Source organism: Xyrauchen texanus, chromosome 37, assembly GCF_025860055.1.
Source record: "Xyrauchen texanus isolate HMW12.3.18 chromosome 37, RBS_HiC_50CHRs, whole genome shotgun sequence".
NCBI lineage: Eukaryota > Metazoa > Chordata > Actinopteri > Cypriniformes > Catostomidae > Xyrauchen > Xyrauchen texanus.
The window spans coordinates 9,710,103-9,724,018 of record NC_068312.1 but is presented as its reverse complement, the minus strand read 5'-3'; the positions used below and the strand labels follow the sequence as shown (position 1 = coordinate 9,724,018).

The 13,916-nt window shown below is 35.3% G+C and overlaps 1 protein-coding gene across 1 annotated transcript in view; it reads left to right on the top strand.

Annotated features, from left to right (window-relative positions):
- Positions 1-13,287, top strand: part of LOC127631142 (mitoferrin-1-like) — a 31,212-nt gene extending 17,925 nt beyond the window's left edge. Inside the window, exons 2-4 of the mRNA XM_052109145.1 lie at positions 5,192-5,420; positions 7,080-7,136; positions 9,371-13,287. Of these exons, the coding sequence (XP_051965105.1) occupies positions 5,192-5,420; positions 7,080-7,136; positions 9,371-9,918 (834 nt within the window). The 3' untranslated portion in view covers positions 9,919-13,287. The remainder of the gene's footprint in view (positions 1-5,191; positions 5,421-7,079; positions 7,137-9,370) is intronic.
- Positions 13,288-13,916: the final 629 nt, after the last annotated feature.

The window sequence follows — 13,916 nt, the reverse complement described above, 5'->3', positions numbered from 1 at the left end:
AGAGAGAGAGACTATAATTATTATGACAGAACCAGAGATGAGAAGCTGTATGATAAGACTGAAGTCTGTTTGGATTATTAAAATAATAATCGTTTGTCGATTAAATGGGGTGGTATGTTCTTGTTGCTTATGGGTGTACCGGGGCGGGGGGTCTTAATCTCACACATACAGAAGGGTGTGTGCGAACGAGAGTGTCTCTTACATGTGGGGAGGAACCTATTGAAGCCGATTAGCACACCGCTATGAACACAGATGCATACTTGCACTCACATTACTAATGAGATTGTCATTTCCCTGTTACTACAGCAGCTTGGCATTATCCATTATCCATTATCAGTTCCTGTCATGATGTTACTTCACAACAGCTTGCTTAAACACATTACAGTATAAAAAGACTTAAAGGAATGTTTTGGATTCAGTACAAGTTAAGCTCAATCAATCAATGAACACCTTTTGTGGCATAATGTTGATTACCACAAAAAAATCATTTAAATTAATTTCCTTTTTCATATAAAAAAATTAAATAAAATAAAAAAGTAAAACTCGGGGTCACTGTGAGGCACAATTTTTGAACATTAAAATAATCACTGTTTCAAAAGTATATCCAAAAGAATAAAAGGATATGCGTGTAAACAACATGATTTCACTTACTAATCTTTTCTGTCAAGTTATAGCTAATTTTACATCTTCGTTACCATGATGAACAAACCTTAAAACAACTGTAAAAGTGACAATTTAAACTACTTTACAACTCAAATAATTCACAAGTTTTAACAGAACAATTAATGCAAGTGCTTTTATAAAATTATAAGCTTCATATTTGTTTATAAACCCTCCACAAATTTACCACATTCACTTCCATTAACCTTTTTGTGCTGTTTTGCTATCGACAAAGTGAATATGATTAAACTATTTTGGCAAAATTTGCCGTCTCTAATGCCTGTTTCCATTCAAATGGCCTTTTATCAATAAAAATGGGGTGCATTATGACGTCATGCTTAACACTTTGTTGCATAAGTTAAGTCTTATCACAAAACAAATCTGCCTTTAAGCCGTTTGCATACAGAAATGTGAGTATATTGCTAATTGTGTACCCAGAAGTTTTGGTAAAATGGGGAGAGTATTGATTCATTTAAATTAGCCACCTTACTGTCATTTTAAGTTCACAAATTAATTAAATGAGAAGATGAGGAATAGCAATCAAAAGGGAACAGTTGCCCTTCTGATAGGACTGTGATGTTGGTCCTGATGTTGCACCTAACGCAGGTTGCCACCGGGTCCAACCCCAAAGGGAATCGTCCTGGCCCTGTTCAAAGCTGGTAACCTGCACCAAGTAGTGGGGAAAACTTTCGGTCTTAGTATAAGGACCATCCATCGACATATGTGGGCATTGCTATTAAAGGAAAAATTATGCTGTGTTTTATCAAGGTTTACATATGATCAGTGCTCAAATTGAATCAAGTCTTATGGGGGGTCCCCACAACAAGGACGTCAAAAATCTGTGATTGCTGTATGGAACATCATACTATTTACCAGTCTCCGTTGCTGAGATTTCTTGTATGACGGAGGAGTTCTGCACCGCGACTGGACGGGCGCTTATTTGGAGAGCAAGACGATGTACCTCCATTTTCCCCCACATCGTCATGTGGGTACCCCTACGTCGTTACCAAAGCAACCCATGCAGATAGGTTGGTTATGTCTGAATGCGCAAATCTGATTTGATCACTTGCAATTAATACTGCGGACAGTCTGCCAGAAAAGATCTGATTTGAGAAAAAAAAAAAAGATTTGCCTGCAGTCTGAACATTGCATAAGATTTCACAATATTACAGTTTTACTGTATTTTGGATCAAATCAATGCAGGCTTGGTGAGCAGAAGAGACTTTTGAACTTTTGAACAATAGTGTACATTCAACAGAATAATTCTAGTATTATTTACCAGTGTAGTATTTACTACCCAACTGGATGATTGATGTGACACTTTGTGATAATAATGTTTGTTCCAAAATACTTTTTTAAATGCATTAAACTAGTTTATTAGATATTAAACATATAAATTGTGACAAGAGGCTGTCAGTCTCTGTGTTAGTGTTGGTGGGGATTTTTCAACTATTTCAGTGTAGTTACATTATTACTTCAGTAGGTGGTGGCAAGGGACTGTTATGAGTGAGTCAGTCAGCAGACTGTTCAACCATTTCAGTCAAAAAGGCTGCTTTATTCAGGAACAAACAATCCTATTATCTATATGTCAATCATTGCTATTTCAAGAGTGAATCCCGCATTTATATGTGGATGTAATTCCCGAACTTTTGCAGCGTGTATGTGGCCATTTGTCCTCCTCTTAGCAGCATGAAAAACAAGTTTTGTACAAATTCTGAATGGATATATATATATATATAGCATAAAAAGCACACAAAGGGCGATCCCTGTCACTCATCTACTTCGCGATCTCTAGCACCCCGAAGAACCATGCCTATTAATAATGAAAAATGAGTAAGCCTAAATGTGAGAGAGAGAGAAAATGAATTACCCCTCAAAAAAGTCAGTAAGATGTTTTCTCTTCCCGACTGCGAGTGGAGGTTTATTAGTCTCTATTTTTTTTTAGCTTCACCGGAGCGGCGCCAAGCAAGCAGTTGTCAACGATGTCACGCTTAGCAGTCTTTAGTTGTGGGGAGGGGCATTTCTATTTTAAAGAGACATGATAACTAGCCTATAAACAAACTTAATAGAAATTATTGTAAATAAATAATTCACAAAATGTACCATATCCTCTGCATGAATTTAATCAGATTTGCCAAAATAATTTGTACTAATATCCACTAACTGTATTTTATTACTACTGTGCGGTCCGGGATTTTGAATTGAATTAAAGCACCACTCGTTGTGACTGATGAATGTTTTGTGAGATCTTGGTTAAGCCGACACAATCCCACTTTCCTAATGTTGGCTTCAGCTATTTGTTGTCAGTGATTTGGTAATGATAGTTGCGTGGAAATTAAAACATATCTGGTTGTTTGTCTTTGGTAAAGAAAAGCTTTTCAAACCCTGTTGATTAGCTGTAGATCTAGATCAAAGTAAGCCCTAAGTGTCTAATATTTAGGAATAAAGTGGTGGAATTAGCTGGAAATGGAGAGAAATTAAAGAATGAATGAAAAAGATTAAGTGAGTTGGGTGCTATACAGGCTCAAACGTGCTCTACAAAGATTATATACTGTGGATGCTATTCATCTTGTGTCTTGGAGAGCATTTACACTTGCTATGTTTTTAACGATACGATATGATCATGAAAAGATCAAGTGACCATGTTTTAAAAAAAAACAACCTTTATTTTAATAGTCAAAAGTCTGTCTCTGTGAGGGCCTATTCTCCACAGTCATGTCTTTGTTATGATTGTTGTTTCCAAATCATTCTCATTAAACAAAGCATGTTTTTATTATTGAGCTGACATGTTGGCAGAAAAATGGCCTGATCTATCACTCTGTACATATTGATTGTTTTTCCTTCCCTTTTTTGTTAAGTCAAATCTTTTGTTTCTTTTAGAAATAGCTGTCTATTTTTAGAGGTCTCTGTTAAATTATATTTTTGGTGAAACAAATGATATCAGAAATGTGTATTAAACAAATGCTGCTTTGTTTCCCGGAATATAAGAAAAGTGAATTTGGGTTTTCATGATTTGGACCTTCTATTTTTTTTTTCATGTATTGTTTGTCCTCTTTTTATTACTAGTGTTTTCTAAGGCAAGCATCAATATAGGTATTGCTTATATATGAGTAGGGCTGGGTATCGTTAAAAAATTTGTAATCGATACCGTTACCTAACGATACTTTTTCGATACCAATTTTATGAAATCCGTTTTAACAAGATTACAAACATTACGTAAATAAAACCTTAAACCAGGGTCGGCAGGGGCAGAGGTTATAACGTTAATGTGAAGAGGAAAAAACAAAACAAGAAAGCTAAACTGTTAATTCATCCAATCCTAAGGATAAGTATGGTTTAACAAGATAACTAGTTTAATGTGAGTTGAACTTGATCAATTACTGTCAACCTTAAAAGCATTTTTAGCATCGATTTAGCTAGCTATCTATAGCCATACATCCAAACAATATTTAATGTTACGTAAGTACACAAGCATGCACCACATGTTGATTTTGTTTGTTGGTTTGCTTGCAAAACGTTAACCTTACCTGTCGGAGTCCCAGTCATAGCGCTGCTACATCAACTACATCAGTAGTTTTGGGGGAGCGCTTCATCATAATTGCTGTTGTCTTGGCAGCAATTATCTTGTCGCAAATATTGCATTGCGTGCTGTTGGCATCAAGCCTGGTGAAATGTAGCCACACTTTTGACAGTTTTTCACATCTTTTACATCTATGGGGGTTGGGATACACACTACAGCTTCACGTTTGAGCTGCGTCTCTGTGCGTAACCGGAGTAAACTAGTGTTTTTCCTTGATGCCTAAACACAGCCAATCACCGGCACTTTTAGATTTAGGCACATATAGCATGCTAATTGCTCATCACTGATGTTGACTAGATTAACCCCATAGGTATCAAAATTTGGTACCGAATGACTATTTTTAGTTTTTGTTTCATTAGACCAGAGGGTATTTTAATATACTCAGTTGTTTAGAGGCAATTCGGTCGGTGCCTAAAATGTATCAAACTCGATACCCAGCCCTATATATATGAGGTTAAATGTTTTTAAAACAGACTGATCTCGCAGTGAAATCTGAAAGAGTAGGTTCACTTTTCTTTAGCCAAAATTACCAGTGACTAAAGCGGAAAGTGTTTTTGGGCGTATGTCCCAGTTTCCAAAAAATCCTCTGAGGGGCGCCAAAAGCAAGTTGATTTAATCTGTACAGGCTGTAATACAGTGAACAAGAATGCACATTTATGCTGCAAACATAAATTATACCTCAAATCATGTTGCTTAATGATGAGAGGTATGATAATACTTTTTACTATTGAAGGAGGGTTCTGAGTCATATCTAGGGACCAGAAATATATATTTGGGTGGTTGGCTCTTTTGAATTTACCCACTAAGCAACCACCTAAAAGCCCCTAGCATTGTGGTGGAGAGTTTTGTACAGACAAGCACCAGTCACATTTTCTCCAAAATATTTAAAATTCTGGTTGATCTCCACGTTCACCCTTCTAATTTTCTCAATGTATCATTCTTTTTCCATAGACACGTATGCAGAGTTTACAGCCAAACCCAAAGGCTCAGTACCGCAGTGTGTATGGTGCACTAAAGAGGATTGTGCGAACGGAGGGTCTCCTTCGGCCGCTGAGGGGCCTGAATATCACTGTGCTGGGGGCCGGCCCCGCCCACGCGCTCTATTTCGCCTGCTACGAGCAAATCAAACTCAGCCTTAGTGATGCCATACAGAATGGAGGCAACAGTCACATCGCAAACGGTAGGAGTAAATCAGTTATTTCCTGATAAGTGTCCATTGCTAGATTTCTATTCTATTTCTGTTGAGTTGTTTCTACATTGAGCCAGAGTTTTGGGGGCATATTGTCACACTGTATGGGGCAAGTTGTGACAATGGAACTTGCCACTAAACCAGTTTCATGTTAACATTTGTGGGTGATGGGGGAATGTGTATCCACTATCACAACCACCAAAGTCTACCTACACCTGTCTTTTAATGTAAGCCAGTATTAAAGTTTTTCAGCAAAATGTTTAAAGTAAAACAATAGCACACAATAATTCATGATGCAACAAAAATGTAAAGTATGTCATAGTGATTTTTTATTTATTTTTTATTATTATTTTGAGAATGGAATTCACAAAACTTGTTCTTATTGTAGAGGATTTTGGTCTAGGTGTTTGAAACAAAAAATACAAAGCATCTGTTAAGGAAAAAACACATTTTAGCAATTGGACTTTTGGATCCAAATCTTATCGTTTCTAAGAGAAAGCATTTGTGACAACTAGCCCTGATCTGTGGAGGCCCAAACCTGCATAAATAATAAATAAATAAATAAATGTAATAATAAAAAATAAATAAAAGAATAAATGTCTTGATAAAACAAATATAATTTGTTTTTAATTAAATTTATTCCTGAATTTATTATTGTATGACTTTATTCCTTTTATTATTTTCTATATGTATTTGTAACTTTATTTGTAACTTTTATTTATTTTGCATATTTTTTTTATTTATGTGTTAATTTATTTTTTATATTTATTACCACATATATTTATTTCCATATTTATATATTCCCATATATATTTATTTATACATGTATTTATTTTTACTTTTCTGTGTGCGACATGGAAATGAGGGAGGCGGTCACATCAAAACAAGTCAAGAGTAATCGAGCACACGCGTCAATCTAAAATAAGCCAATGGTGAGCAGGACCCGCCCACATCATTATCATACAAGAGACAGAACTATAAGAATAAATACAAAAATAAATAAATGTGGGAATATTTAAATATAGAAATAAATGCATGTGGGAATAAATAAATATAAAAATAAATGAATGCATAAATAAATAATAATAAAACAAAAACAAATGAAAGAATAAAAAAGTTTTAAAGAATAAAAATAAAAAGAGAAAATAATAAAGGGAAAAAAGTCAAACAAAAATAAATTCAGGAATAACTTTCATTAAAAACGAATTATATTTGTTTTATCAAGACATTTATTCCTTTATTTATTTTCTTATTATTACATTTATTTATGTATTTATTTATTATGTTTGCATGTGTGGTCCTCCATACTGATCTCCCTATAATCAATCAATGAGTCACAAGAGGCTGTGTGCTACAGTGATGCTGTACAGTGAAGTTAAGTTGTGCTGTTAGTGGCTAAAACATCTCAACCATGGTTAAATCACTGTATTGAATGGCCTTGAGTGGCTTATTGCTGCTTGTAAAATAAATGTTGAATACAGCAATATAATATAAGACACTCGTGTACTTAACATGGCAAATACATTTGTGGTGCATACAAGTACCAATAATAGGGTTTACATTGAGTAGTGAAAATGTAGTAAATGAGTTTCTGTTCCTCACTTTATTTCACATGCTGTGACATAAAGTTTCATTCTGTTTTCCCCTCAGGGGTTGCTGGAAGTGTTGCCACTGTCCTCCATGATGCAGTTATGAACCCAGCAGAAGGTATTCTTCTCCTTCTGTCCTGTTCGCACTATTTGTACTTTTATTTAATCATTAATGCAGTTGTTTGACATCAATCTACACGTCAATCTACACTCCAAACCCCACAATGACGGGGGTTTGGGGGAGATAAACTGATAATTAAACCACAAATTAAAATTTGATAACTTTTTTTAAGAGTAGGCAATAGGAAAAAAAAATGTATCATTATTTTTGATTTTAACATCATTAGGGATGGTAAAAATAAAATGTTTTTCAGATTAATTGTGATCTTCATTTGAAAGATCTTGATTCTTAAATCCCAAGATCGATCTTTCTCTCAATATGCAACCCTCTACTACAATGAGAGGAAATTGCATTTGCAACCAAATTTCGTGCTGTTGGACTACGGTAAATATATTTGGCAACTGGCTGGAAAATATTTACATTTCACTAACCAGTAAATGTGTAGTTTAGTCGTGAAGTGTTCAGCTGAGAGATCAGCGTGTTGAGTATAAAAGTTGTTCCGTGGAAAGTGTCACATCCACACAAGACACATTTATCATTGAATAATGTCTCTTTTAATACACTTCCTGTTCTTTACAGTAAGTTATTGATCAAAAACAACAACTAAAATTAAAACATTTAATAGAATTAAAATTTTTATTCTAATCATGTATCACACAGATGAGATAAAGCCATTCGAGTCCTCTAGTTAACATGCGCTCATTTAAAGACACTGTTTACAGAAATGCTGTTTTTTGTTAAAGAGACGGTACTGGTTTTAGCACGTGTTCAACAAATCAATGTAAATAGTACAAATTATGCAGTTAACAATAAATATGAAATATAATATCTTATTGATTATGTTTATTTGTTCATTTTTAAAAAGCCAATATGTGACAAATGATGAAAATGAATAAAATATATTTAGTAAAATGTATATTTTCCTAATGTATCTAGTTGAAAGGTCCCCTGTATAATTAGCAGCATTAACTGGGTGATAATTTATTTTATATGTAAGCAAAAGGAATATTATTACTGAAATTAGCCCACATGAATCGATATTGAAATCAAAATCAAAAATCGGATCAAATCAACATCGGAATTGAAATGTAATGAGAGCTTGTGAATCGGAATCGGAATGAATCAACCCTACAGATCATGAAACCTGTCTGCAGTTGTAATTTGATAAATTAACTATTTAAATTTTAGGTTAAATCAAATTAGTTCGAGTTAAAATGGTTTTTATTTAAGCATTAATGCGGATATATTTGAAGACTATTATTAAAATTAGGCAATAAAGAAAACATTTTTAATAATATTTTTGATGGTCATGAAAACTGTATGTCTGCAGTCACATTTTTAGAATACATTGATAATTTAGCCTTAAATTTAAATGTATGGTTAAATCAAATTAAATTTAAAATGTTTTTTTTAGCAAATAATGCAGATATATTTGACTACTTTTAATAAGATGAGGCAATAATAAAAAAATCTCTAATAATATTTTTGATGTTAAGAGATCATGAAAACTGTATGTCTGCAGTCAAATTTTTTTTGAGTACATTTATTATTTAACCACAAATCTTTACATTAAATGAAATAAATATTTAAGTATTTATGCAGATATGTTTGATTACTTTTATAAAGAATAGTCAACAGAATAAAATATATATTTTTTATGTGAACTGATCATAAAAAAAAATAAAGTAAATTAATAATTGAACCATATTTGTTAATAAAGTGAAATACAAATTTTTTTTTCATATATTTTAAGCATTTATGCAGACACATTTGATTACTTTAATCAAGATTAGGCAAATTAATTAATACATACGTGTATACATTTAATACAATGAATTTGAATGAACACAAAAATATTTTAAACAACTTGTTTATTGGTTAACAGAATCTCAAAATGTCTAAATATCGGCCGATTAATTGGCCTGGTCAATGCGTATCGGTCTATCACTACTGTCTGTGGTGTTATTACCCATCACAATAACAGCACAGAACTGTCTTAGCTCTGTTATTACACGTGCTTTGTGTATTTATAAGTATTTAAAGATCATTAAGCACATGGAAAGCTAATTAAGTTAATTCGTCTAAATTTCAAAGGTATTTTTATATTTCTCAGCTGGTTTGTAACAGCATAAAATCAAATAGGGATGAAAAGTGCTATACAGATGTTTTCAGTTGTAACTATTATATAGTGTTTTCCCAATAGATTCTCTCATGTTCTATCCTTCTCTTAGTGGTGAAGCAGAGGATGCAAATGTATAACTCTCCATACCGCAGTCTATATGACTGCGTACTTACTGTCAGTCGAAGGGAAGGCCTAGCCGCCTTCTACCGTAGCTACAGTACTCAACTCACCATGAACATCCCCTTCCAGGCTGTTCACTTCATCACCTACGAGTTCATGCAGGAACACTTCAACCCTCAGCGCCAGTACCGTCCTGAAACGCACATCCTATCCGGAGCGGCAGCGGGAGCAGTGTCTGCCGCCGTGACGACGCCATTAGACGTGTGTAAAACTCTATTAAACACACAGGAGAACGTATCGCTCAGTTCTGCGCATGTTAGCGGACATCTCTCGGGTATGGTCAATGCGCTACAGACAGTTTACCGCCTAGGAGGCATGCCAGCATTCTTTAAAGGCATCAGAGCGCGAGTGATTTATCAGATGCCATCTACAGCAATCGCCTGGTCCGTGTATGAGTTCTTTAAGTACTTTCTAACTCAACATAAAGCACACATCCAGGAACCGGGAAGGAACATGGATAAGGCTGGAACCACATGAAAGTGCAACCTTTAGGCCTGTTAGCACTAATTCGAAAGGCCCTGCTGATCCAAAGAGGAGAGGATTGAAGAATGTGGGTATATTTAATGTGTATGCGTCTTATTGAAGAGGCCTTTGGTTCAATTAGGAATGTAATCACTAATTTCTTATGTAGAGAAGACTCCAGCATCTCTAGTTTATTTTTTTTGGATAACACATTAATTTATTGGAAGAGTTTATTGTTGTTACAAGAATAGGGGATGTATGGGCATTGCACACTATGGAACATAACTGCTATACAGATAATGTTAGTCATGTTTCAACCCACCTAACACATATTTATGATTGCAAATGATATTATATACATACTTGTTTACATTACATATTATATACACATGCTTATTTATATATATTTTAAAGACGTCATCTTCTCAATGACGATCAAATGTTATGTTTAACTTCACTCCGTTTATTTGATTGGCTTTTCTGGGCTTATGGGTTAGATGAGTCACATCTGTTTGTCTTTATCTAGATGTGTGTTTTTAAAGGACATTCCTGAGTTCTGTTGCGGAATTAACCGACCAAATGTTTCATTTTAATGCCTAACCACTGTCGAAAAGCCGTATGGGCTTCAAACCCTGCATTCAACAGAGGTTTTTAACCTCAAAATGTGTCTTATCCTGATTAGAAAATCTCTACCATCCAGTGAAAAGATCATGTGGGATGTCAGATCTCAGTTTTCATAGATTCATCCCAAAGATGATTTTAAACTCACTAAGTTATTAAAACTATTGATTTTTTACATTTGAGTTTCCTAAGACTGAATTGGATCCCAGGTAAATCAAATTTGCCTGATTTCACAGCTGTAGGTAACCTGAAGCACTTACTAATTGTGTATTGTGTCCTCTTATTTATTAGAAGTGATGATATTCAGTTTAGAAATGAGAGGTAGTTCAGGCAGTGGAAAGCTGTGATCGAATAGCTGAAATCGGCAAGTTTTGTATGTGGTAACTCTAGATACTTTATCTTTTAGGACATAATTGTCATTATATATTACCAATCAAGACTAGCATATATTAAGACTCCTAAACTTCAGTGTGGATGAAAGTTTTGTGGTTGCAGTTTAAAAACACAGCCTAGAATTATATCTTTGTTCATAAAAAAAAGTACATAGGAGGATGCAGAATTTCACATTCTGTTTTACAAATCTTTGGCCATTTTGCCACAACTTGTAGGTATGCTTGGGGTCATTGTCCATTTGGAAGACCCATTTGCAATGAGCTTTAACTTCATGGCTGATGTCTTGAGATGTTGCTTCAATATATCCACATAATTTTCCTTCCTCATGATGCCATCTATTTTGTGATGTGCACCAGTCCCTCCTGCAGCAAAGCACCCCCACAACATGATGCTGCCACCCCCATGCTTCACGGTTGGGATAGTGTTCTTTGGCTTGCAAGCCTCACCCTTTTTCCTCCAAATATAATGATGGTCATTATGGCCAAAAAAGTTACGTTTTTGTTTCCTCGGGCTAGAGGAAATTTCTCCAAAAAGTCCCCATGTGCACTTGCAAACTGTAGTCTGGCTTTTTTATGGTGGTTTTGGAGCATTGGATTTTTCCTTGCCTTTTCGAGCAGCCTTTCAGGTTATATTGATATAAGAATCGTTTTACTGTGGATATAGATACCTGTCCACCTGTTTCCTCCAGCATTTTCTGTATATCAACTGTATATATATTCACCGATCAACCACAACATTAAAACCACCTAATATTGTGTAATTCCCACTCGTGGTGCCAAAACAGCTCTGACCCATCGAGGTATGTCTCCACATGACCTCTGAAAGTGTGCTGTGGATTCTGGCACCAAGACTTTAGCAGCAGATCCTTCAATCCTGTAAGTTGCATGGATTGGACTTTTTGGTCCAGCACATCTCATAGATGCTCAATCGCATTTAGATCTGGGGTAATTGGAGACCAAGTCAACACCAACTCTTTGTCATATTCTTAAACCATTCCTGAACAATTTTTGCAGTGTGGCAGGTTGCATTATCCTGCTGAAAGAGGCCACTGCCATTTGAAAACACCGTTACAATGAAGGGGTGTATGTGGTCTGCAACAATCATTAGGTAGGTGATAAGTGTCAAAGTAACATCCACATGAATGCCAGGACCCAAGGTTTCCCAACCGAGCATTGCTGAGCATCACTCTGCCTCCGCAGGCTTGCCTTCTTCCCATAGTGTATTCAGCTGCATCTCCTCCCCAGGTAAACGATGCACACGCACCTGGCCATCCACATGATCTAAAAGGTAACGTGATTCATCAGACCAGGCCACCTTCTTCAATTGTTCCTGGGTCCAGTTCTGACGCTCATGTGCCCATTGTAGTCGCTTTCGGCGGTGGACAGGGGTCAGCATGGGCACTCTGACTGGTCTGCGGCTGCTCTGCACTGTGCTCTGACACCTTTCTATCTTGGCCATTATTAAGTTTTTCATCAATTTGTGCTACAGTTGCTCTTTTGTGAGATCAGACCAGACGGGCTAGTCTTCACTTCTCACTCGCATCACTGAGCCTTGGGCACATGACCCTGTCGTCTGTTCACTGGATGTCCATCCTTGGACCTCTTTTGGTAGATACTAAACACTGCATACCAGGAACACCCCACAAGACCTGCAGTTTTGGAGATGCTCCGACCCAGTCCTCTAGCCATCACAATTTGGACCTTGTCAAAGTCACAAAGTCCTTACACTTGCCCATTTTTCCTGCTTCCAGCACAAGAAATTCAAGAAATGACTGTTCAATTGCTGCCTAAAATGTCCCTCCCCTTGTCAGGTGCCATTGTAAGGAGATAATAAATGTTATTCACGTCACCTGTCAGTGTTGTGTGTGTGTGTGTGTCTGTCTGTGTGTATATACTGTATATCATTTTCTTTTTTCATAATAAAAAGTCTACTATTAATATTTTTCATTTTTTTTTTTTTTTTTGCATCGTGACATTTTCAAAACAATTTTGCTGTCAAATTCCCTTTACCATAGACCATCCAGATGTTTACTTTTAAAGTTGTTTTTGTAATGGTCATCATTCTCAATTATGGATTTTATTAGTTTCTTATTAGTGTAATACAGTTTGACAGTAAAACATTTATCATTAAAATCAAGATAAATTTAAGACAGTATGCCAAATACTACCATAATGTATAAATTCAATTTATAAAATATATTTTTGTATCCAACTAGTTAAAAAAAATATTTTAAAATAACATATATATTTGACTGTACATTAAAAAATAATCGTAATTGTTGTTATTATTTTATCAGTAAATTTGAATCTCATTTCTTTAAGCAAAACAGCATTTAATATATATATATATATATATATATATATATATATATATATATATATATATATATATAATATTTTGGGTTGAAATGCAGCCCAGAACTGTACTTGACAGCTTTCATGAGATTCACCCTGATGGCATTAGAAAAGAACTTTCGCCATCAGCAATGTTCTTCCCCTGAACTGTTTGTGAATATGCAGCTGACTTCATTCCTGTTTTGCCTCTGTGTGGTTCACTAAATTCAAACTCCAATTCAAAATGTAGCCTTGAGTGTTTGCCTTCATTGGAGGAGATGCTGCATTTAATTTGGCGTGAACGAAAACAAGGCTGTGCGGGATTATGAAAAGGTGTCTTTCCACAAATTCAGTATTTAGTGGACAAAAAAGTTTTGTTGTCTGAATGGTAGACATCAAGATACACAATAGTTCCACATACTGGGCCTCATTCATGAAGCACAAGCAGAACGTATTCTTGTGTAAATCATTTGTAAATCCAATCTTGCGTAAATTGCACTTTGGACATAATGCAATACTGTATGGAAGAATGTTTTTACAAGCTATTTTAAATTTGTTCATCAATCTGATGTACTCTACGTCAATCCCTCACAGCCTTGTTCATTAGCATCAAATATGGCGCCCATTCGCTGGTCCACAAAGGATTTGCACTGGAATCACGAACAA